The sequence below is a fragment of the Festucalex cinctus genome, chromosome 17 (assembly GCF_051991245.1).
Source record: "Festucalex cinctus isolate MCC-2025b chromosome 17, RoL_Fcin_1.0, whole genome shotgun sequence".
In the NCBI taxonomy this organism is placed as follows: Eukaryota; Metazoa; Chordata; class Actinopteri; order Syngnathiformes; family Syngnathidae; genus Festucalex; species Festucalex cinctus.
The window spans coordinates 12566916-12593207 of NC_135427.1; the positions used below are offsets into that span (position 1 = coordinate 12566916).

Sequence of the window (26292 nt, forward strand, 5' to 3'; positions counted from 1 at the left end):
ATCTGGTCCTTTAGTAAAAAAAAAAAAAAAGAAAAAGAAAAAAAAAGGTATTTTTGTCTTAAATCCACTTGAAGAAAAAGCAGCTCTATTTTCTTTTTTTTTTTTTTTTAAAGTTTCATTTTTTTCCTAAATCTTAAAAACAATGATAATTTTTCCTCTTTTTTATGACTACATTTAAACTTTTGTTAGTTATTTTATTTTTATTTTTTTTGGAAAGGTATTTCAATTGTTTTGATATTATTTTTTTTATCATTTCAAGTTGTTGCATGTTTTTTTTCATACATTTTGAACGCATATTAATTTCACTTAAAAAGGGATACTTGACTCATTGCGCCATTTTCAGCAGTAAAAAGTGAATATTTTGTCTATAATTAATGTGGTAACTTCATTATTTTTCATATACAATTAATACCTTTACAAAGTAATTTTTCGACATGCTGTCGACTGATGATGACATCACCTGTGCTGAGGAAGTAGGTAACGACCAATCACGGCTCAGTTTGCTGACCAACCCCAGAAAACAGGTGAGCCATGATTGGTCGTACTCGTTACCCACTTACCTAAGAGAAAAACAATAGTTTTTAAAGGTATTAATTGTACGTGAAAAATAATGAAGTTATCAAATTAATTATGGACAAAATATGAACTTTTTACTGCTGAAAATGGTTCAATGAGTCAAGTATCCCTTTAATGTGAAAATTAACACTTTTTTTTAACCAAATTCTGCAAGTTAACCTTTCAAGCTAATTTTTTTTCGTGCAGATTCCTAATCTGTCCTTGTTTTTGTTGCGCCACAGGTTTTGATAATAATATAGTAACAATAATAGAATATGTAAATGACCCTAACGATGTCCTCACGTGTGCAGAAAACCAAGCGCGACGTGAACAACTTCGACCAAGACTTCACCAAGGAGGACCCCGTGCTCACGCCCACAGACGAGGCCATCATCCGGCAGATCAACCAGGAGGAGTTCAAGGACTTCTCCTATTGCGCCCCCGAGGAGACGCACACCTAACACACACACACACACACACACTTGCACGCACACGCACTCTTTTTTTTCTTTTTTTTTGACGCTATTGTTACTTTACACGCGTCGTCGTCGTCGTCGTTCTTGTCGTCGTTGCCTGGATTTGATGATGAATATGCACATGCGCTTGAATACACTTTGACACACGTACGGCGCGTCGCGAAAGCATTCGGAGTCGTTTGCTTTTTTCCACATTTTGTTACGGGACAGCTTTATTTCATAAGTGCAATTTTATGATGACAATGTGGAACAAAAAGTTGTATTTTTGAGATTTTACGTGTCCCATTAGCTGTGGAAGCTTCCATTTTTTTCCACATTTTTATTTTTTTGACCCGATGCCTCGCTTATTTTACGAAAGCGTATTGCATTCACTTGAAAAGAAAAAAAAAAATTGTTGGGGGGCTTTGTTTTTTTTTAGTAATTCTTTTTCTGAATATTTGTTCCTGTTTTATTGAGTATTTTTTTCTGTCATTAAAAAAATAATAATTCAGAAAAACAGAAAAAAAAATTTTTTGCAAAAAACTGACAAAAAAAAAATGTTAGGAAAAACAGCACCAACTTCTGTTTTTCAGAGTAATTTTTTTTTGGACCTCTGAACTTCAAGTGACCTGTTGCAGACCACTGACCCGTATCGGCTATCCAGTCATATATACAGGTCAGTGGCCTGCAACAGGTCACTTGGAGTTCAGAGGTCCAAAAAAAAATTACTCTGAAAAACAGAAGTTGGTGCTCTGCTTTTTGGAATAACTTTTTCCCTGCTTTTTGGAATAATTTTTTTGTTTTGTTTTTCTGAATATCCCCCAGCCCCACCCCTGAATTTTTTTTTTCCTGTTTTTCTGAAAAAAAAAAAAAATATTCAGAAAAAAAATTACTAAAAAAAAAAACAAAGCTCCCCAAAATATTTTGGCAGAAAAACAGGAGTGATTGCAATACGCTTCCGTACTTATTCACACATTTTTTTTCCACGGTTTTTTTTTTTTTTTTTTCTTTTTTTTTTTTTCAATACCACCTAAAGGGCGTCTCAGTAATTGATTGGTTTTCGTGGTTGGGCTCAGTCCCTATCCAACATTCAACATCCATGTTACTTTTGTTAGCCCGTCTATAGCGTTTACATTGTGCGTTAGCATTGAGCTAGCATGGTGTTTTGTTGAAATGTGAAATTTCCTTTGTTTATTTTATTATTATTTTTTTTGACAGTAAACTTCAACTAGGGGTGGCATGAAACAGCTTGAAGCTTCTTCTTTTTTTTTTTTTTTTTAAGAATTATTCGCACGCTTGGCAAACTTGTACGTTTTGTTCGAGTGTCACTCAGATTTTTGCTCGCAACTCAAGACAAAACAAAAAAATCAGTGCGAATGAGACTAATGTAACAAAATGTGGGGAAAAAATATGAAATGCTTTGAATTCTTTCCAGATGCGCTGTACACAAACACACACATACACGTACACAGGGCTTCTTCCTCCCAGCGGACGGCCTGTATACTGTATATATAAACGCATATTAGCCTGTGTCGTGTGGCTGTATTGTGTCGTCCGCAAGCTTGTGGCGCATGGACAAGCAAACCCCCCTAAATGAGCCCCGCTGTCTTTTACCGGTCCCTCGTTGTGGACCAGTTAGGGTCCCGAATCATCCCCACCTCGTTTTGTGCAATATACTCCCCCCATCATATCTCTCTATATTATATATTTTATGTTTTTTTTTTTTCTTGATTGGTATGAATGACGCTCTTGTCCATCCAATGAATGTGCAGCTTACTCACAGGCTATCGAACTAATTACGACGAGTCGCCGTTTTGTCCTGAATGTACATTTTGGCTCGTGCGCGTGCGTGTGCGAGCGTTTCCACGGTTACCAGCAGTGTTCCGCCCCCACAACCCCACCCACTATCTCCCTGCAGCCAAACCGCTTTGCTTTACATTTTCTTTCTTTTTTTTTATTTTATTTTAATTATTATTATTATTGTAAAGCGTATTATCCGAGCGACATGTTTGTGTATATTACTCTTAACTATACTATCGTAGGTCTGTTACAGCCTGAGTGAGAGGACCAGCAGTTGAATTACCTCACATTTCCAACACGCGCACGCACACGGTGGCAGCCCGAGCTCGAACCACCCCGACCACAAACACACGCAAACAATGATAACATTTCTCGTACACCACAAGGGGGCGCAATTTCCCAATTTTAAGTACCTTTAAATGCCACAGTTTTGTTTTTGTTTTGTTTTTTTGTTTTTTTTTAACAAGCCTGTACTGGGGGAATTCCATTACAATGCTGTAGACACGCCCACGTCAAAATTTAGCAGTATTTTTTTTTTAATTTTTTTTATTAATTATGCATAGATTTGTGGAGACTGGGGTCAAGTTGTATTTTACAATTTTAAAATTGTGCAGAATTTCACTTCATGTTAATGCTCTCAACATGAAAAGAAAATGCACTGAGTTGCCACCGTCTTACAAATGCAATTGTGCCATCTAGTGGCAGAAAAATGACCAACACAAATCAATATCACACTTTTTGGGTTTTTACGAATAACCTGTATTATGAAATGACTATCAATCACTAAAAGATGCAGCCATATTTCTAATAGTTAAACGTTCTTTTCCCACTTTTATGTTAACAAGAGTAGGTTAAGTCGAGAGAAGTCACGATTAATCACGATTAAAAAATATTTAATCGCCAAAAAAAAGCCATTTCACATAACAATTGGAAATGTCACGGGACCACACATGATGCACACAAACACACATACACAAGGACTTGTTGCGTGCACTGTACTCTAGAATGGGGGGGGGGGGGGGGGGGTGACATTGGGGAGGGGTCGGGGGCATGTGTGTGCGCGTGTGTGTAGTGAAGCTTCGCGCAATCCAGGGATTAGCCTGATCCCGATCACACTATCTTACTTTGTGCCAAAAAAAAAAAAAAGACAAACCAGAAAAGAAACCAATGTAGTGCGATGGCAGCCGGCGCGGGCCCTGCCGTCTGTCTGCTGTCCGTCTGTCTGTCTGCTCTGACTCCAATAAAATGAAAAGAGAAAAACAGCCGAGCTGGTGACAGCGCCTCCCGCGTCCTTCCTTCCTTCCTCTTTTTGTTTTTTTTTATGCTTTTGAGACAGCGGCTGATGCATGCAGAGGGGAGGGGGGGGGGGATGCTCTTTCTCCCCTGGATGACCTTTGAACTGCAGTTCATTCGCCGCTGTCTAATTGGTGACGGACGGACTAGACAGCCGACATTCATCGTGATGCGGGTTGACAAGGAGAGGAGAAGGTAAATTCACTTTTTTGAAATCATTTTTTTTTATTGCATTATTTATCCTGATTGGGTAGACTTGTAATGATGAATTTGCAACGTTTATAAATGCAATAAAGAAGGTTCTGTCATTAAAATGAACTAAATTCAACATTTCGACTTGGAATTTAGTTATATGCAAATTGTTACCCTCTCAGTGCTCTGCATAATACGACAATATTTTACTCGAACTTGCATGCAGCTCCTGTATTTGAAGTCTTAGAAGGCTCGGTCATTTCTTCTTTTTAGCTTTGAATTCATTTATTTTCATTTATTTATTTTTTAAATCACTTTAGCTCCATTTTTTTTTAATTGTCAGTGTTCTTTCTTGTCACTTTTTTTAAATCTTAATCCTGAAAAACAAGACTTCCCCCATGTTTTCTTCTCTAATTAAATGTATTCTTATTGTAGTTTTATTTTCATATTTTTTTTTTAATTCTCATAGTTTTTGGTTTTTGCTGTGATCAATGCAAAGAATGCATTTTCTTCTTTCTTTTTGGAAAAACAAAACATTTTCCCTAATAAGTGTCTTATTAACTGTTTTTTTTCTTATTATTAAAAATGTTCATTTTTTAAAGAGATTTAAAATTTAACTTCTACCTTTTATGTGTTGATTAAAATTCTGTGAACACTTAACTAGTAATGTTATCTTCACACTAGTTTAAGATTCAATTTGTTTAATTCAAACTAGAGGTTCATAAAATATACACAATTAAGAAAAGCAAAGCAAAATACCTCAAGAACTATAAAACGTAAAAAACACATTGACTAAAGGGGATTCCAGTGCTGAAAATGCTGTCATGTATTATAATTAATGGATAAAACATTTAAAAAAAAATAAAAAATCGAGAACAGGTGCAAGAACACTTCTACAATCTCGCTATTTTATCTCACATCATAATTAATAATTTAATGGTAGAAAAAGGTTGTGGACTGATTTAACTTGAACCGGGGCTCCAGGGGCCGCATGTCCCTGCGAGTTGGTGGAGCCGATTTTGCAGCCCTGTTTCTCCAGCCCAGAGGGTCGGCACCGACACCATTTGAAAGCCGAGGTCGAACCAGTTCCGGGGATGTGCAGGTTTCCCATGTAGAACCTATGGTAGGGGGGGTGGAAATCACCCCACGTTGTATCCGAAAAAGTGCTCGATTTCTGGGTGAAGGTGACTCGGGTGAATCCGAACTTTCTAATATAAAAATCTAGGATTTCTAGAACAGGGGTGTGTAGACTTTTTATATCCACTGTTTGTGACTTTTTTTTTTTCACCCATCTCTGGCCGTATGCTCGGTCATGATGACGATTTTTATCTCATTCGCTCGCAGCCATTTTCACAGAAGCAATCCCGTTCACTCCCAGCTGTTTTACTGGCTTTTAACTGATTTTGCTAGGCCCACAGAATATTGTTTTCTATTGCTATAAAAACATGGAACCTATCAAAAGAAAGATTAAAGTCCCTTCTTTCATCAAGAAAAAAAAAGTATTTCTGTTGTCGTTTTGCAGCAATTAACAGAATATAGTGAAGTTGAATCAATTTTCACAAATCTATTTAGAATTGTGAGTAATTGAACTTTTTTTCAACATGGCCCTGGTTGATTTACTTTGCTCTGCTGCCACCTGCTGGCTGTTTTTCTGCAACCGTTCTTTGCAGTTGAGAGGCTGCATCAAAGCCTTCTGTATGCACTAGCATAAAAAATGTTTTTTTTTAAACTACAAAAAGACGTATAAATACGTCTTTGGGACACTTAAAACATTGAAAAAAACGTATTTATACGTTTTGGGAGCAAATTAGTTTTTTTTTTTTTTTGTTTTTTGTTTTTTTTCTATATGACAGGTCAGCGTTTGTCTCTGGCAGGGCGATCAGTCGCGAGGCAGCCAGGAAGCGGCGGCGAGTGGAGGCGGACGTGTTTGCCGATTTATGCCGCCTGCTGCCGCTGCGGCCGTCCGTCAGGGATCACCTGGACAAGCCGTCCATCATCCGCCTGGCGCTCTGCTACATCCGACTCAAAGCGCTGCTACAGGGTGGATATGGATTAATTTTTTTTACAAAACTTTTTTTTTCAAATTATATTGAATGGAGATGTTCAACATTCCGAAACAGCATATTTTGTTGGATTTGTTGAAAATTCTGCAACGCCGCATCGTCATCCCCAGACGAGATGCACGTGTCGAAGTTTTTCATGGGAAGATCCGGCGCGATGGCGGCCGCAGAGGAGACGGACTTTTACCTGACGGTCCTGGAGGGCTTCGTGATGGTGCTGTCCTCCGAGGGGGACATGATGTTCCTGTCCGACAACGTCAGCCGCCATTTGGGCCTCACGCAGGTATAACACAGATACGACAGCACCCGGTTGAAGTCCTGACCAGATATTGGTGGTGTGCCCCAGGGCTCCATTCCGGGCCCCCCTGCTTTTTTTTTTTATCATCTACCTCCTCCCCATTGGCCTCATTTCCTGTAAATGAAATATTCTCTATCATTACAAAGGTGTAAATTCTTATTGGGGATTTCTTCCTCAGACTGAGTTGATGGGCCACAACGTTTTTGAGTTTACTCACCCGTGCGACCACGAAGAAATCAGAAGCAACCTCCGCATTTCTGAAGGTTTGTGAATATGTGCGTTTGTTTGTATGTGAGCCAAGCGTGTTAGTTAATTTATTGTATGATTTTGTTATTAAAGAGGAGTTTTGGGGTGACGCAAAGCGTGACTTTGTGGTGAGGATGAAAAGCACCCTAACCCTCCGAGGACGAAGCACCAACCTCAAGTCGGCCACGTGGAAGGTTGCTCACAAATTAACATCTTTTTTTGTGTGTGATTGATTGTTTTTTTCACGTTTTATTTTGAAAGACACTTTGTGTTTATTTTATTTTTTTTATTTTTTTAAGAATATTTTTTTGTTTTAAAGCAATTAAGTTGCTATTTTCTTTGTATTATAAAATATTTTTTTGTTATTTTTTTTATCTAAACCTGTTGATTGTATTTTAACAATTTGTTTTGATTTTCCATTTGAACATTTTAACAATTTCAGTGACAACTTTTTTTTTTTTTAGGGATTTTGATTTATATTTAAATATGTATATTTTATTTATACAATTTTTGTATTTTTCTATTTTTACTATTTTTTCTTTATATCTGTTTCGTTAATATTTTCATGATATTTGTTGTAAATTTACATTTTTAGTGCCTTTTATTTTTACTATTTTTAGTATATTTTTCTATTTTTAATTTTTTATTTGTATTTTTCTTTATATTTTGTTTAGTTAATATTTCCATGATATTAGTTGTAAATTTACATTTTTCAGTGCCTTTTATTTTTACTATTTTTGGTATATTTTTCTACTTTTAAATTAACTTTATTTGTATTTTTCTTTATATTTTTTAGTTAATATTTACATGATATTAGTTGTAAATTTAGATCTTTCAGTGCCTTTTATTTTTTCTATTTGTAGTATATTTTTCTATTTTTAAAATAACTTTATTTGTATTTTTCTTCATATGTTGTTTAGTTAAAGGGATACTTTACTTATTTAGACATTTTTGGCAGTCAAACATTAATATTTTGCCTATAATAAATTTGATATTTTCATTATTTTTCATGTACAATTAGTACCTTTAGAAACAACTTGCTGTCGACTGAAAATGACATCACAAGGGCTCAGCTAACCAATCACAGCTCAGCTTGTAAATGTCACATGACCAAATCTAGAAAACAGGTGAGCTGTGATTGGTTACCTGAGCCCTTGTGATGTCATTTTCAGTTGACAGCAAGTTGCAAAATGTGTTTTTAAAGGTACTAATTGTACGTGAAAAATAATAAAAGTTTCACATTAATTATAGACAAAATATTACTTTTTATTGCTAGAATGGGATAAATAAATGAAGTATCGCTTTAATATTTTCATGATATTAGTTGTAAATTTACATTTTTCAGTGCTTTTTATTTTTACTGTTTTTAGTACTTTTTTTCTATTTTTAAATTAACTTTATTTGTATTTTTCTTTATATTTTGTTTAGTTAATATTTTCATGATAATAGTTGTAAATTGACATTTTTCAATGCCTTTCATTGTTACGATTTTTAATATATTTTTCAATTTTTTAAATTAATTGTATTTGTTGTTTTATTTTTTTACAATTGTTTATTGTTTTGTATTTATGTATTTATTTTGACCTAATGTATCCTTCACCCACGGCGACTCGCGCTCGTCATCGTAGGTGTTGCAGTGCCGAGGCCTCGCGAGGCCTCGCGCCGGCGCCGGCGCGGCCTCCTGCCTGCTGCTCACCTGTCGCCCTCTGCCCGTGTCGCACACGCTCCTCTGCGCTCGCACCTTCAGCAGCCAGCACAGCATGGACATGAGGTTCACGCACTGCGACCACAGGTGACCCCATAATTGATCTTTTTTCTTCAACTGAATTGTACAGCTTAAGGTTGATAAATTTCTATTATTATTTTTTTCATTTTTGTCGTTTTTTTGTGTGTGTGAAGAGTGTTGTCAATTTTAGGCTACACCCCCCACGAGCTGGTGGGCCGCTCCGTATACGAGCTTTGTCACACACTGGACACAATCTGCTTAACCAAACATCACATCAACTGTGAGTAGTGAAGGTGAAGCAGCATGTGACTCATAATCCAAATTGTTTTTGTTTTTTAACTTTTGCTGTTGTTTTCTTTTTTTCAGTGTACACCAAGAGCCAGTCGGTCAGCGGTCGCTATAGGATGCTAGTGAGGGGCGGCGGGTACGTGTGGGTGGAGAGCCACAGCGCCGTCATACCAGGGGCCCGAGCGTCCAAGTCAAGAACCGGGGGCCTCCAGCCCCTTTTGATCCTCTGTGTCACCTACGTGCTCAGGTAGTGTTGACGCTGTGAGCTTGAAATGTCACAATGAAACAAATGCGTGTTTGTGTATTCGACAGCGGCGTGGAGGAGCCTTTCCTGCAGCTCTCCTTGAACCAATGAATGAGCTGGTAGCTGAAAAACTGATGCAGCGCTGAAAATGGCCGCTCGCAATGAAGTCCATTGTTGCGGTTTGTTGTCACTTCAGTTCAAGCTGCAACTGTTTGGAAAGGTCAGCTGCAGAATACCAGTTTTCCTTAGCAACATGATATTTGGTCGAGCAGAGCCACAAAAACATCTCAAGAAGCCGTACCTGGAAAGACAGGAAGTCTGCCATTTTGTTTTGAAGCAACCATTTTGGACATTTCTAAAATTCAGAACCCCAAAGCCAGTTTGACTTCGTGACATGACATTTAGTATGCACATATTTCATGAATAGACGCACAAAAACATCTCAAGAAGCCATATCTGGAAAGACAGGAAGTCTGCCATTTTGTTTTGAAGCAACCATTTTGAACATTTATAAAGTTCAGCCCACAAAGCCAGTCTTACTTAGCAACATAATATTTCAGAGGCATTTCTGTTATGACCAGACCCACAAAATCATTCTCAGGAAGCCATACCTCAGAGTACACAGGAAGTCTGCCATTTTGTCTCGAAGCAGCCATTTTAGGCTCATTTTGGACATTTGTAAAATTCAGCCCCTGAAGCGAGTTTCCCTTAGCAACATATTTGGAATCCATATCTTTCTTATGTAGACCCACAAAAACATCTCAAGAAGCCATACCTGGAAAGATAGGAACTCTGCCATTTTGTTTTGAAGCAGCCATTTTGGAATCACTTTAGACATTTGTAAAATTCAGCCCACAAAGCCAGTTTGACTTTGTGACATGACATTTATTATGCACATCTTTCATGAATAGACGCACAAAAACATCTCAAGAAGCCATACCAGTAAAGAGAGGAAGTCTGCCATTTTGTTTTGAAGCAGCCATTTTGGACATTTGTAAAGTTCAGCCCACAAAGCCAGTTTTATTTAGCAACATGACACTTGGTAGGCATGTCTGTTATGAGAAGACCCACAAAAAAATTCTCAAGAAGCCATACCTGAAAAGTCACAGGAAGTCGGCCATTTTGTCTTGAAGCAGCCATTTTAAGCATCATTTTAGACATTTGTAAAGCCAGTTTCACGTATCAACGTGTATTTTGTTTTACAGCATGGCTTCTTGAGACTTTTTTTGTGGGTCTCCTCGAGATAGATTTGTCGACCAAACAGCTTGTCAGCTATTTTAATTTGAAGCTGACATTTCCAGGCTTCCATTTGTGTTTCACGAAAAGCCAAGACTGATTGTTGATGGTTTTTGATTGCGGTCGTCAGACAGTTTATCTGGCTGCGGTGAGCGAGAGTGTCGAAAGCGACCCGTTTGACTCGCTCTTGACCTCTCTCTCGACTTCCTTTGGGGTTTCCTTCTGGGTCACATGACACGTGGATCGGCAGCAAAGGCGTCAGACGTTGGCCGCGCACACACACGGCGAGAGTATGTAACATGGGCCGATGGGGAGATGCGAGCAGACGCGAGGAGAAGCCGCAACTTCCTGAATCGAGACGCTCGGTAGGAGAGTTCTCGTGGGAACCTTTTCAACTTTTTACCTCTTGGCCTTCACACACACACAGTTTCGATTCAACCGATTTTACAACAATGACTATGAGAAGACGTTCTCTGGTGCAGGATATGTCGTTGAAGTGCAGCATGGATTTTTATTTATTTTCATTTTCTAATTCAAATCGACGTTCATTTTTTCTGGCTAATTAACATGTAGCCTTATGCAAGTTGTTGGAATTTGGCCAGAGCACCTTTGGAAACTCCATGCAAGCAGCCTGGATTCGAACATCAAATCTCTGCGAAACAAACATGCTAATTTAGCCACTTAAACACCGTGCTGCCCTTATTCAAACAAATATTACTACTATTTCATGATACATATCTGGCTTTGCATTCAGGCCCTCACACTGATTCAGTCTCTGTGGTTGGCCCTAAGCTGTAGAACAAACTGCCTCTCCACGTTGAGTGTTTTCAGTCTCGTCTTAAGTCCCACTTTTCTTCCTTGGCTTTTAGTTTAGTGTGAATTGTGTGGTCCTCAGGGTCTTTTCATGTTTTTGTTTTTTTTGTTTTTTAAAAGTATTTTTATATCGATTTTTTTTCTTTTATCTTTTTTTTAATTTTGTTTATACATTGTTTTTAATGTATTTATTTTTTATTTTACGTATTGTATTTTATTGACTGTTTTTTTTAATAGTTGGTTTTACTAGATTTTATATGCATGATAGTGTGCGGATCTCAATGTGCAGCACTTTAGAAACGCTTGCTCATTAAATGTGCTATAGAAATAAAGTGGATTGGATTGGAGAATGTTGCGTGGAAAGACACTGGCGCCCTCTAGTGTTTGTTTTGTGTCAGTAAAAGTACTGCAGCGCTTCTCAATCTTTCTTTTTTTGAGTCGAGGCTTTTCATTTTACATTACAAAAATCTACTTATGACTTATTTTTTTCTGCCTGGCAGTGATAGGTGAACAAAGATTAATTACTTGTAAAAAATAAATATATAGGTTTCTGTTTTCACACCTGATCACTGCTGTAATGTATATACGTTGCAAAAATGTTAGTATTTTATGTTAGTTATTTAGTGTTACAACTTTTCCACGTTTAATTCGATTCTATAGCGTGATATAGAATTCTTTTCACCTTAGATCAAATCTGTGCGGCTGCTGGTTTGGAACAGTTGCTAGGCGACATGTTGACTTTTTCTCATTTCAAAATGTTCCCTTTCAAAGGAATTGCCATAGAAATATATTATTAGATTCTATGACAATATTGAAAGAATTATATTGAGGTAATATATAATATTTAACATGGATTGATGTCTTTCTGAGAATGTTTTGGGGGGCATTAAAGAAGAATAAAAATAATAAGAAGAATTCAAATAAAATAATTTTGCACATTTAATGTACAATAACTTTCAACGTAAAAATCGCGACAGTTTCTACCAAATCAAAAAGTAATTTGAAATGAATAAAGGATCCTCCATGTGACTTGCAAGCAGGATTTCAAGGTGACCCTGGCAGTTGTCCACGGCCGAGTCACTGCATAGTGTGCAAGTGTGTGCGTGTGTAGAGTGCATTCTGCTAGTGAGCTGCCTTTTTTTTTTTTTTTTTTGTCCTGGGGGGTTGGGGTTGGGTTGGGGGGGTCCACCCCCTTATAGCCCCCCACCCAACCCAACTGTCATCATCATCATCATCATCATCATCATCATCACACCCCCCATGGCCCGCCCCTTCGGTGGGTGTTGTCGGGCTCTCAGCCAATGGCACGCCGCCGTCGCAGCCTTTGACACACTGTGAGTAAATCAGAATGTGGGTTGAGGTGATTGGAAAGAAACAACAGGTTATCTTTATGATCGTTTTATGACTATTATGCTCGTGTCATAAAAAAAAGAAGAAAAAAAAAGTCAGGTATGAGAAGTTTGTTTTCCTTTTGCATTCTAAGGTGGTCATTTCCTTTATGCTGTTAGCTTACTTGCTATGGACTTTAGGGAGCGTAAAAATGTATGATTTTTTTTTTTTTTGCCCATTTCTTTTGGTAAAAACGTGTCTTCTAAAGATGGTTGTCCCTGGAAATACCCTTGTCCATGGCAAACTATTTTGACTTAAAGCAACATGCAATTACTGCAATTACTTAAAGCAATTACTGGTTGCAAATTCAAATACAACGGAACAGTCTTCGTGATTAATCCAATCCAATTTGTTTGTCTAAAACTGAATTGTACAAAAACTGAAGCAATATTTCCCATAGTAAACAATGTAAATCAAATTAATCCGCTCCAAACATCTTAACAAAACTTACATTTTTCTAGAGAACTGAAAATAAAATGTATAAATGTACATTAAACATCATGTTTACCAAAGACTCTCGATGTCGTATATGGAAGACGATAAGATGGAGCCATTTGAACAGTTTATTGAACAGTCACTCTCAATGATAAAAAAAAAAAAAGTTTTGAAATACTTTTGAGGAACGAACAAAAAAAAAAAAACTCAATAAATTTACACATGATGGAGCTCTATTTCAGGAAAATGTGAAGCCAGGCGGATGTGTTTTTTTCTGCACTATTTTTAACACATTTTGGCAAAAAACAAAGCAAAGCGTGTATCTTTTTTGACAATCGCTCCATGTTTTTGTGGTTCAATAAAAATAATATAGTACACTATATTCTATGCACTGACTGACTGTCTGTGATTGTGTTTATTTTTCGCAGCATCGAGTGCTTATCTGCCGTGCAGAGTCCACGGGTTTAAGTCCAGTCCGTTACACGTGACCTCAGCGTACGATTTTCATCTCGTCTCTACGTGCCATATGAGGCCGAGTGGCGTGTATGTGTGAAGGAACACGCCATCGATGCGTTCTTACGTAAGGCTGCCTCGAGTAGGGGAGCACAGCAGTCACGTCCACATCAAATCAATCTTTTTTGTTTGTTTTTTTGTGGGGGGGACCCGGTCCCCCAGTCCCCGTTATGACGCATTTATGTTGACCAATCGATGCTCTAAACTGGTTGAGCGTTGCCTTTTTTGGTACTGCCACCTAAACCACAAATTGATAATCAGGTGGTTGTTTTCTGAGGGAAAACTGAGATTTCAGACTGTTTCTGAAGATAACAAGATAGATAGATAGATAGATAGACAGACAGACAGACAGACACAGACAGTTGTCTAGCTAGCTAGCTAGCTAGCTAGCTAGCTCCCTCTTCATCCAGCTGTCACACACACATCCAAGACCCCCACCACCACCACTCAAAAGCGCACGTGACCTGTTGACCTCTCAGACACTCGTTTGTGTCTTGCCATAATCCCATTATATTTGTATGGATATTATACAAAAAGACTTTCAGGAGTAAAACCATGAATTTTGAATGACATACATCATCCAATTAACAAATTATCTGGTTAATATTACACTCAATAAGTAATAACACACAAAACCAGTGATTCTGCCAACTACCAGTTAGTTATCCAACTTACTTAATTTGAAAAGTATTCAGTTGCTAGAAATATATATTTGTTCGTCTATGTTTGCGACGTTTAACGACAAGCCAAACAATTCCATGCTCCTCCACTAGATGGCAGAAGTACAAAAATGTGTGGATCCAACTGTTGCCATTCATACAACAAAGCACAGTAAACGCTCACTATTTGCAGGGATTGGGACCTTGTCCTACCACAAATAATGAAAAGATGTGTGTAATTGATGCTTCCTAAAAAAATATTTATAGCTGCATAATATTAATAGTTTAGACTATAAATACAGAGAACCCCCGTTTATTCAGCATTTGCTTGTAGTGTTAAGGAAACCTGTCTTGTCATTTGCTTAAAAAAAAGAAAAAAAAATGTGCTCAGGCTAAAGCTGTCTAATGTAAAACTATTGCTTTGGCGCCATCTTGTGGCCAAGGAACTCAATTAAGTGGTAAGTGGTGGAGCTTCATTTGTCTAATGGGAAAACGAAAACGTGCTTTGCTGCCATCTTGTAGCATCTATACAAACAATATGAAAGCAGTTTATTTCTTTATACTCTCTTTTATTACCTTTACATACAATACAGTATTTTATTTTATTTATTTAAAAGTTACCAAAAATGATTTTTTCACGGGCCGGTACTCGGCATAACTTCACTTGAACAGCGTTCAAGCTTCTATTGTCCATCCTGCCCTTTAAGCTGAGATTTTTCCTTTGGCTCCTTTGTCATCACAACAACGCACAAGAGGGCTGCAAAGCATGCTGGGAAGTCCTTTCTCCTCACCATCGCTACAAATAAAATATAAGTATAAAACGGTTAGCGTTTGTGTCCCGTTAGATTTGCGCCGCAGAGTCGGGAGCGCGCACGTTCAACTGCGGCGAAAGCGGGAGCGCGCGCGCGGCTGCCAGGGTCCTCCTCCTCCTCCTCCTCCTCCTTCCGCGTGCCCCCTCGGAGCTCAGCTGGCCCTCGGCTGCCTTTTTAAAGCAAACCCGCCCAGTATGTCACTCCTCACTCGCTCCGAAGTCCCGACACGGTGAGGAGCCCCTCGGTCTTTGTGTCTCTCTCTTCCGCAACTTGTCGCCGTTCGCAGTCCGCTCGCCCTCGTCGGCTTCCACTCGACTCTCGCCGCGGACATGTATCGCTACTTCGGGGAGCTGTTGGGCCGCTCGGCAGGCAGCGCGCTGGCCTCGGGATGCGCGGACTCGGCTCTGCCGGCGTCCGCCTCCCTGCTGCGGGTACGCCGCTACGCCGACGCGGCGAGCGAGCAGCAGCCGGACGACCCCAACTTCTTCCGCATGGTGGAGGGCTTCTTCGACCGCGGCGCCGCCATCGTAGAGGACAAGCTGGTGGAGGACTTGCGGACCCGCGAGACCCCCGAGCAGAAGCGGCACCGCGTGCGGGGCATCCTGCGCATCATCAAGCCGTGCAACCACGTCCTCACCGTGTCGTTCCCCATCAAGCGGGACAACGGCGAGTGGGAGGTGGTGGAGGGATACCGAGCCCAGCACAGCCAGCACCGGACGCCCTGCAAGGGAGGTGAGTATCGGAGGGATGCTGGAACTGGAGGACCGCCCCGGTGACAGCTAGCGGTTAGCCTAGCATCCCGTTAGCATTACTTAGCAGTTTTCGAGATAGCTACCCAACAGCATATTTTGCTTCTCTTTTACACTACAAGTAATATTACATATACATATTACATAGTACATATTTCATTGTTTCGTGAATTCCGTCAGTCACTTTGAACTTAAACTCGCATTTAAGTGATATTTTACCTCACCTGTAGCTGCGAGGTTTTTAAGCTAGCAGCTCACACACCTGGCTACCACTTGGCCTCAGTGGTTGGCACATAACCAAATTAACAATCATAACTATGATGGGAGACCTTTTTTATTGTTACTGTTGATAGAAGGCCTTTCTAGAAATTTAAGTAAATCACAGTCAAGTAAATCTTAATTTTAACATGCTAAAACCAAAGTAATTGATTCGACCTACAGATTAAAAAGGTTTACAGATTTGTTTTTCCTAACCTATCGTCTGTTATTTGCTCAAAAAGTCAAATTAGCTGTTACTGTGCTCAAACCAAACAAGTTTTATATAAAAGTATTGTTTTAGTACCTACTTGTGGCATCATGGTGCCAATGAACTGAGTTGAAGTGATTTGAGGACCATCTTGTAGCATCCATAGGCAATCATTAGTCTTTTTTTTTTTTTTTTTTTTTTTTTTTTTTTTTTTAGGGCATCTCTTGCTTGTGGAGTTGTCGCAGAATGGTTGCTTTTTAAAGTTTAGGGTATGACAGTTTAAAAAAAAAAAGTTGCAGAGCACTAAAATGGCATCCAAACTGGACCTTGGATACATCATTCTGCTGCTAAAGTTAAAATACAGAGAAGCTGCTACATATTTGCTTCTATATGTTTAAAGCTTGTCTGTCTCTAGGGGCATCCTGGTGCTAATGAATGAACTCTAAAGTGAGTTGAGGAGCTTCATTGAGACTAAAGGAATGCTCTTCTGCCATCTTCTTGTCAGTTGCTCATATATATATACAGATTAAAGGCTACACTTTGTGCTATAGGTGACTTAACTAATGATTCTTTCCCCCATAACCTTTTATTTGAGTACTTTTGTAGGCCAAAACTAAACTAGCCAAGCAGCAAGTCCACACAATGACTGACTTTGGACACCCGTGTGTGTGTGTGTGTGTGTGCATATATCCACCTTTTGACACTGTAAAGTTCAAGGCATCATCTGTGTAGTATGGTTGGTGTATGGTGCCTACTCCTCCCCCATGCAGTGCATTGTGGGTAGTTTGACAGTATGCGGGATGGGATGTATGGTGAAAGTGCGTGGGAGTGTTGATGGACTGAAGGAGGGAGGGTGGTTGTTTTTTTCCAGCCATTCCTATTTGCCCGTGACGAGTGGGGGAGGGCTCTGTAGTAAGAAGACGAATGCCGTCATGGCGGCCGTCGGCTGTTCACACTCCCGCACCTGCTGGATGCGGGGAAACTATTCTGGGGCAGCCCGTATTTCTTCTCGCTCGGCTGGTTTCCCCCTGGAGGCAACTAGAAAGCAAGATGTGGTGATTGTGATGTCACAAACAGCGAGTAATATCCTCACTGGAGTCAGCAAGTAATCTGAGTGAGTTTAATGATTGACATGGCGGCAAGACCCTTGACTTTGCGCGACAAAGTTCAAAGAGTTGTTTTTGCATACGCCCCCCTTTTCAAGGCCGCCATCTTCGTCATTGTGCGAGTAGTTGCACTGGAGTACAGTCAACCCCTCAAAATGTCTGATTCTCCCATGACATCAATTACTACTTTCCTATTTCCCAGGACTTTGTTGCTATTTTATGGCATCCTATTTCATAAAGCACACAAAACTAAGTTATATGTAAAATTCCCATCATTTTACAACCTTGTGTTGAAAATAGCAAAACCTTTCAAGATGGTAAAAGATCAACTCGTGTACTCTAAAGTACAATGGAAGTAGTAAACCAGTCCTGCTTGCATATAGACTGAATCCGCTCTTTGATTTGTCGCGGTCGCTGGGATGACGTCAATGTCGCGGTGGATAAATGAAAGAGCAGGAGGGGGTGGCGGGCGGGGGGGATGGTTTCCCCGTCTTATAATTTGATCACAAGCTCGGGATTGTCCTCCCGCCCTTACTCGTGGTGGCTCAGCTGATGTTTGGAAAAACATCCGCTCTGGAAAATATTTATTTTTTTTATCATAGCTTAATTCAATTGTGTGCGAATCACATGGAAAGTGCTGACAGTAGTAAGACATAATGGCAGCTTCCTGATTCTTTACTTGTCTGCTCGAGACAATCCTCCCCATGTGCTCGATGCGAGTGTTTTACAGCCGCCGTAAAACTCCTGGCCGGCAGCTGCGGTGGGTGAATGAATGCCCGGAGGCACGTGATTGGCTCCTTTGGATGCTCATGGATGGCGTCTCTTGACCTGAAACTGATGTGGAAAAACGTGCCGCGTTATTAGGCCACAAATGGCATCAAAACAACAAAGCTACAATTTTCCAACTTCACCACTAGGTAGCGCACAGACTATTTGTGCTTTCATCTCCAAATCCTGAATGCGTCTGTCGTTATCCTGTATGTTGTTTTTGTTTGCCGTTTTGGGGTTTTTTTGGTAGCAAAAAGCGAACATGTCAATCTCGTCACCATGGTAACAAGTCGTTTTTTTTTTTTTTTTTTAGGTATCCGGTACAGCACTGAGGTGTCGGTGGACGAAGTGAAAGCTCTGGCCTCCTTGATGACGTACAAATGCGCCGTTGTGGGTAAGTTTGACCAAGTTGAATGTTTAATGTGATGCCGTAAGTTTGGCACGGCTTCTTTTGCTCTCCCAGAACATATTCGCATTCCAAAAGTGAAGCGCCGGGAAGGTTTTCGCAGTGCTTCACTTTTCCCACATTTTGTAACATGGTTAGAATTTCCTTTTCAGATCCACTGTACATGATTTCAGATGAAGTGTCCCAATACTTACCTTCATATGCTCTTTGCTGTAACGCATATTCTTCAAAGTGAAGTTGTTCTCCTTTGCCAGATGTGCCGTTCGGAGGGGCCAAAGCTGGAGTCAAGATCAACCCCAGGAATTACTCTGTGAGTCATACGCCACCGCCCACTATACCGCACAGAATCTGTTTTTAAGAAGAAAAAAAAAATGAAAGAGAAAAATCAGTCTTATGAGAAAACAAGACAAGATGCTTATCATGTATCAATGATGTCATTGTTGAACTTTTGGCTGTGTAGGACAATGAGCTGGAGAAGATCACCAGGAGATTCACCATCGAGCTGGCCAAGAAGGGCTTCATTGGTGAGTTGTGAACATTTTGCTGAATGCAGTTATCGCCACATCTGGATGGAAAATGAAGCAGTTCTGTGTTTGACTGTTTCTATGGTGGGCATTTCTAGCAGCCTGCAGCCAAATCTCCCCACACGCAGCCCAGCTCAGTCTGCACCCCTCCCCCTTCGTTATTTTTGCAACCCCGCCTAAGTTTTTGGATCTTGTTCTGGAAAATGTTAAACATCAGCCGAGGTTTGAACTCTGAAAGCTGAAGCTTGTGTTAACAGTATTCCACCCAGTATCCGTGATTAATAAAAAAAAAAAAAAAAAAAAAAATGTTGTTGCGCCGTCTTCAAAGTCATCTCTGTCCCGACCAGGACCTGGCATCGACGTGCCGGCTCCCGACATGAGCACGGGCGAGCGGGAAATGTCCTGGATCGCCGACACCTACGCCAACACCATCGCACACACGGTCAGTTCGAAAGCCCGCTTCAGACTCCGCCCTGCTTTTGGCATGTCTTTCCTTTTTTTTTTTTTTTCCCTCTTATTTTTTATTTTTTTGTAAACAAGAAGCAAAGTGGAAGGAGTGAGTCACTCGCAGCCAGCGGCTTCCTGCCTCTCCCTTCCCGCCAGAGCAAACATTCCTCTTCTCGCTCTCTCTCTCCCTCCCCCCACTGAAAGAAAAAGAACAGCCTTCCAGACAAAGCGGCCCCTCTTGTTTGTTAACTTAATGTGTCAATAATGGATTAATGAGGCTGCATTGACAATGCAAAAAAATATTTCACGAGTTGGCAGTAAATTAATAAACAGAACTTTTTGACTGTAGCTGTCATATTGAACTCATTTGCTGCCAATGACTGCTATAGATGTCAAAGATAACAGTAAAAATAAATACATGAATAAATAAAAAGTTGTCTGAAGCGTGAAAAGCCCAGGACACAACATTAGGTACAGAAGTAGGATTAGGGTTTCAAGCTTGAGTTGGGGTTTCAAAATAGAGCTGGAACCGTAATTCTGTACTAATAATAATGCTGATCATTTACTTGTCGGTTAATTGTGACAGCTCTAGTGATGATGTATGTGCTGGTGTACCTAATGAATTGTCTTCCGTAAGGTTGTGGTTGGCATCATCCTATCATGTGGACGTGGCCTAGATAAACTTGTCCAGCCTGTCGAAGGCCTCACAAATTCCTGCTCTTATCTTGAGAGCATTCTGGGTAGTGTTAGGTGATTAAGTGATAACCAGCCCGCAAAGCAATATTTTTAATTTATTTAAATTTTTTTTAATATCTTTGGTTTTTGAATGTTGTCTCGGCAGGACATCAACGCGCACGCCTGCGTGACGGGCAAGCCCATCAGCCAAGGCGGCATCCACGGCCGCATCTCGGCCACCGGTCGCGGGGTCTTCCACGGCATCGAGAACTTCATCAACGAGGCGTCCTACATGAGCATGCTGGGATTCACGCCCGGCTTCAAGGACAAGACCTTCATCGTGCAGGTGACCACTCAGGAAGATGTGACTGTCTCGCTGTGGCGTTATCGACTTTTCAGCGTCCACAGAAACCTGGAAAAACGAGAAGTGATTTGGGTGAAAGGGGAAGCAGGTCTCGCCTATCAGGCAGCACGTTTTCACAAAAGTGATTTTTGAGGCAAGATAAAGATGAGGGCAAGTGTTTGCAGGATTAAAAGGCTCTAATCCCGCTCAGAGTGTTTGTGTGAGGATTGCAACGGACGCTGATTACATTTTCTTGGAGATTTAGCTGGCAGAGAATTAAGCTTCGCCGTTTTTCACTCATCTGAAACAATATCCACTCTACTATTTATCCTTGTATTTCTATCACCATTAATCTGGAGTGATTTTTATTATTATTATTATTATTTTATTATTATTATATATTTTTTTTAAATTCAATGGCGTTTTAATTTATTTTTTTGAAAATCATTGGCCAATTTTTTTTTTTTTTTACTTTATTTTTAGTGTGTATATATATTTTATTTATTTTTAATCCAGTGGCTTTTTTTTTTTTTTTCAAATCACTGGTAAATTTTGTATTTATTTATTTTCTATGTATTTTTTAGCGTGTATACATATTCTGTTTTTATTTTTTTGGTATTCTTATATTCTGTATTTTTAGTGTGTGTGTGTGTGTGTGTGTGTGTATATATAGTTTATTTTCATTTATTTTTTATTTACATTTTTTTATATTTGTGTGTGTGTTTTTTTATATATATATATATATATATATATATATATATATATATATATATATATATATATATATATATATATATATATATATATATATAAATAAAATTTTGGGCTGGTGAGTCAAAAACTGACTTTCTTTTGCATTGGGCGCTCGCGCGTGTGTCTGTACGCCAGGGCTTTGGCAACGTGGGTCTCCACTCCATGAGGTACCTGCACAGGTACGGCGCCAAGTGCGTGGGCGTCGGCGAGATCGACGGCGCCATCCACAACCCGGACGGCATCGACCCCAAGCAGCTGGAAGACTACAAGCTGGTGCGGCCCGCCCGCTCTGCTTCTCACTTCTCCCGTCTTGTTTTCACTTCTCAAAATACACGCCCGTGTCACGCTGTCGCCATGGCAACGTGACCTCTGCGTCAACTTTTTTTTTTTTTTTTTGCCGGCTCTCCCCGACAGCAACACGGCAGCATCGTGGGCTTCCCGGGCGCCAAACCCTACGAGGGGAACATTCTGGAAGCCGACTGCCACATCCTGATCCCGGCCGCCGGCGAGAAGCAGCTGACGCGTCTCAATGCCCCTAAGATCAAGGCCAAGGTGAACGCCACCAATTTTGCTCACAATAAACTCTTCTTTTCAATCATTTTTTAATGCAGTGTACAAAACACGACAATTGAACAAAGTAGACACATGAGACTTCCCCTGCAAATAAAAAAGGTCATGATGAGAAACCTTTACAACATCCTGCGGACATTTTTTTTTTTTTGTCATATATTTTTATTGATGTTTTTCATTTTTTAAGTGAGTACAAACAAGGGGGATATCACACACGTTACCATCAGCTTTCGCAAAGCGAGAACAAAATCCTGCGGACATTTTTGTGCTATTTAGTTTTCCAAAAGTGTCTGGCAGTTTTTTATTTCAAACGTAGGATATACGCTTTAGAAAGTTTTTTGCAAGAATGACTCGAATGCTAAATTGGCTTTCATTTGCTGTCGGGTGGAAATGCAGCATGTCCAAATATGGTCAACTTAACTCTTTTCGAGCATTTTAATTCATCTTTCAAGGCAAACAGAATGTTGTGTGCTTTTTACTACATTTATAATGTGGGTACCAAATGAAAGATTACATTCCATTCTTTCATTAGAAAAAGTGTTTCTTCCTTATACCTACCGTTCTTTATTAATCACAATTTGAAAATAGTTAATTTGAGCGAAAATTGAAAAGATAAGGAGAAAACAAGCTTTTTGTGAAGATACATTTTCTCCACAACAGTGACGTTGCCGCTAATATTTTTTTTAGTGACGCTCTGTGAATTAGGTTTAATGTGACAAAGACTTTGATCATTCACGTCATCCTTGAAAATGTTCCATTTCATCAGATTCCTTCATGTTTTATTGTGTAATTCCATACACTGGCAGCCCATTGAAGAGAGATGCAATGCTGCCATCTGCTGGCCATAGCTAGTGGGTGTTTGTGATTCCACAACCCCATTTGAACAGGCAGCGCGCTCCAGAAGGCATTGACCTGCCCATTGATTAAAATAATAATAATAATAATAATATATATATATATATATGTAGATGACGTCATTTAATGTTTATGGCAACATACATCGTGATTTTACTCATCGTTATTCGTAATGTTTTTGGCGGACAAAGAGTTAATAATTGATACTATTGGTCTCGTTATGTTTACGCATTATTTTGAAATTTATAAAATATTTATTCACTGAGAAATGTTGTAAAACTGCTTCTGAGAGAGCAGTACAGCATTCTGTTGCCTCAAGATTTAATAATGATGTTTTTTTTGTTTTTTTTAGACAGTTAACAAATATTTTGGTTGGATGCATTCGTGTGAGCTTGCTTTGCTTTGTTGCAGAGTAAAATTCTTTTCTGCTATTTAAATCTTCTTATTCCGCTCAATTTTCTTTTTTTTTTTTTCTTTTCTTTTTTTTTTTGGGGGGGGGGGGGTGTAACCAGTCGTCTTTTGTGACATATTAAAAGTATTTTTTATTATTTTTTTTAAACAAGTTTAATGTGACTTTGAAGCTGTCAACTTGCTGTATAATGTAACATTTTTCTAAAATAATAAAAAATGATTTCAATGTTTTTGTTCAGATCATCGCCGAGGGCGCCAACGGTCCCACCACCCCCGAGGCTGACAAGGTCTTCCTGGCCAACAACGTCATGGTGATCCCTGTAAGTTCTCCGCTGGGGGGAAAAAATAAATAAATAAAAAATCGGGTGTGGAGGAAGACTGTGCCGGCGTCTCCCCCTGCAGGACATGTACCTGAACGCCGGCGGTGTGACGGTGTCCTATTTCGAGTGGCTGAAGAATCTCAACCACGTCAGCTACGGCCGCCTGACCTTCAAATACGAGCGGGACTCGAACTACCACCTGCTCAGTGAGGAGGACGAGACGCTAATGAATCCAAACTTCCTTTTTTTTTTTTTTTTTTTCCCCCCACTGTGCCAAACCAAAAATTGTTTTTGTCGCCATCCAGTGTCCGTGCAGGAGAGTCTGGAGAGGAAATTTGGCAAGCAGGGAGGCCCCATCCCCATCGTGCCCACCGCGGACTTCCAGGCCAGAGTTGCTGTGAGTAGATGAGCGTGTCGGATGCAAAATATGCTTTGGAAGGGGAAAGCTTCCACGTTTTTGGGTCCGGCGTCACTATGGTCGGCTGCACAAAATGCCAAAGGTTTGTTTCCAAGCGAGTGGTTTGGGTTGCAGGGTGCTTCCGAAAAGGACATCGTTCACTCCGGCTTGGCCTACACCATGGAGAGATCTGCCAGGGTAAGTCATTCAGAAATGACAAATAGGATTAAGTTTATTAAATTTGCCCGACGTATTAAGGTAAAGTCTCTTATGTTAAAAAAAAATTAGGGAGGGCCCGACCGATTATTGGCAGAATAAAAATACACATTACCGATTAATCTGCCGACTATTTAATAAAATATATATATTGCATAAAATGAACCCCTTCCCCAATTCCTTTTCAATGGGTGCCACTTACGCACAAGCTTTTTTGCTATTAAGATTCTCTGCTTTGAATGACAAGTCCATATAAAAAAAATCACCAAGCATACTAGGTTATTGAATAGATTTGTGTCAATAATAAAACCATTTTTACTTGTTTACAACTGCTGTAAAGTATTCATCTTTTTTTTTTTTTTTACTGTATATATTTTTATCTTGTGTTTGTTTTTACAAGTCTTGCGATGTTCTGGTCTAACCTGGGACCTCAGGATTGTATTTTCATGCCATGTAATTAGGAAATATGTGTTAAGACCAAAAAAAAAAATCCTTAGATGTTTGCATCCTTCAATTTTGAGAAAGTCCCTGAATCCTTGAAATATCAACTTTTATTATATAATATAACGTGAAAGGACATTGAAAAATTAAAATAAGAAAGTGAAATAATCAAATAAACTAAAATAATAGCAACTGAACAAATACTGACTGTTCCTGTGCGTTTTGGCCTCTTGGGGGCAGTGTGGTGCCGTGCATCCATGGAGTACATACTTTTAAGGGAGTACAGAAGAAAGTTGCGAGTGAATTCTGTTAAAATAACTCGTTTTTCGCACATTGGGAAGAATTTGTGCCTTTTGCGTAGTGTTCTCATCTGGATACGTCTTTCCACAAGATTTGTGTGCGGATATTCGTTATTTGAAGGAAAAACACTCCTGAAGTTGATGCTAACTTCCCGTTAGCACAAGGCTAGCGATGTTTTAAAAACGAAGCATGTTTGTCTTTAAATATGCAGTGGACGTAATTCTTAACGTTGTGTTTTTAGTTTTACAGTTAACTCCAACTGTGGTGTCATTAAACATCTTGAAGAATAACATAACTTGCTAGTTGCTAATGCTACGCAAGCAAAATGATGCATTCAGGATACTTACACAGCGTTGGAAGCTTCGGTTTTCTTCAATAATGTTTAAAGGGGAAAATAATCGTCCATTTGGCCCCAATTAGCCGATTGTTTTGGCCGGTATTTGAAGACCAATAATCGGCCGATTATAATCGGTGGCCGATTAAGCGGTCGGGCCCTAAAAAAAAATATCAAAATATGTTCAAATTAATTAGAAAAAAATTAAAGCTGTTTTCTAACAAAGAACTGTATTTAACTTGTATTACAATATTTTGCATTTATTTAGGTACAACTTGTATCTAGATAACTAAAATCATTATTAAATCATCAAGTTATATTATTTTGTGATGTTTAAGTGACACATTCCCCCCCCCCCCCCCAGCAAATCATGCGCACGGCGAGCAAATACAACCTGGGTCTGGACCTGCGGACAGCCGCCTACGTCAACGCCATCGAGAAGGTGTTCAAGGTGTACAACGAGGCCGGCCTCACCTTCACATAAACGCGTGCACCTCCCGCCATCGTCTTTCCCTCCCCTCACCCGTCAAACTTTAAACAGCCTTGAGAACATATCAGCGTCTTTGCGTACATTGTTGTCGTCTTACCTGCCTTCACGCGTTGGGAGGGGAAAAAAAAAAAAAAGCAGACAAAGTCGTCTCCACAGAACAAACCATTTTGGAGGTCCATTTGTTCACTGTAGTTTAATGGCCAACTTGCGTGTGCCCCCTGCTGGCTGTGATGAGCACTGCAGATGCCTTAATGCTGGGGGAAAAAAAGGGATTTAATATAATCACAATAAATTAAATATTATGAGGAGTCATTGGCAAACTTTTCCCAGTTAGTGATTAGTCACCCCCCCCACCCCGGGATGGTTCAGTTGAAGATTTTTGTTTCCACCGATCAAGTTCTGTAATGCAGCTTTTCCTCAGGACAAGAAATTGGGGCGTGTACACAAACCCCCGTTTGCTGTCCCTGTCCTGCTCTTATTTTAACCGTCCACTTCCTCATTTTCAAGTTATTTTAGAGGAAATTGTTTTGTTTTGTTTTTTTGTTTGTTTTGGTTTTTGTTTTTTTCCTTTTTTGGGGAGGAACAATAAAATGTTAAAACAGATATTTCTGTTTGATTTCTTTTTTTATATGAACTAATTAGGTTATAACTATCATAGTAGGTAATAAAATGTATATAATTTTTTTAAATTAATAGTTAATGGCTTG

General features: G+C 39.5%; 3 protein-coding genes across 3 annotated transcripts in view; all 3 read left to right on the top strand.

Annotated features, from left to right (window-relative positions):
• The window catches only part of prkcea (protein kinase C, epsilon a), a 28160-nt gene extending 26568 nt beyond the window's left edge, over positions 1–1592 (top strand). Inside the window, exon 15 of the mRNA XM_077502654.1 lies at positions 867–1592. Coding sequence (XP_077358780.1) covers positions 867–1016 — 150 coding nt within the window. The 3' untranslated portion in view covers positions 1017–1592. The remainder of the gene's footprint in view (positions 1–866) is intronic.
• Positions 1593–4272: 2680 nt separating this feature from the next.
• epas1a (endothelial PAS domain protein 1a) lies at positions 4273–9164 on the top strand. Its single transcript, XM_077503322.1, is given in 7 exon segments — positions 4273–4298; positions 6170–6638; positions 6832–6916; positions 6993–7093; positions 8528–8691; positions 8799–8905; positions 8992–9164. Coding segments are annotated over 7 exon segments (1125 nt in total).
• Positions 9165–13919: 4755 nt separating this feature from the next.
• Positions 13920–26188, top strand: glud1b (glutamate dehydrogenase 1b). The gene is made up of 13 exons (XM_077501867.1): positions 13920–15746; positions 18417–18497; positions 18764–18819; positions 18970–19033; positions 19381–19475; positions 20322–20501; positions 21387–21524; positions 21666–21803; positions 23327–23407; positions 23490–23613; positions 23713–23804; positions 23940–24002; positions 25460–26188. Exons 1-13 carry the CDS (start codon positions 15344–15346, stop codon positions 25577–25579), a joined length of 1635 nt encoding a protein of 544 aa, XP_077357993.1. The 5' UTR covers positions 13920–15343; the 3' UTR covers positions 25580–26188.
• The last annotated feature ends 104 nt before the right edge of the window (positions 26189–26292 follow it).

What these genes read in the sequence shown, in the direction of transcription:
- glud1b (XM_077501867.1), top strand. Translation starts at nt 15,344, where the DNA reads ATGTATCGCTACTTCGGGGAGCTGTTGGGCCGCTCGGCAGGCAGCGCG. An exon ending in TCAACCCCAGGAATTACTCT is followed by an intron (nt 18,820 to 18,969) that starts GTGAGTCATACG and finishes TTGGCTGTGTAG; the next exon opens with GACAATGAGCTGGAGAAGAT. An exon ending in ACAACGTCATGGTGATCCCT is followed by an intron (nt 23,408 to 23,489) that starts GTAAGTTCTCCG and finishes CTCCCCCTGCAG; the next exon opens with GACATGTACCTGAACGCCGG.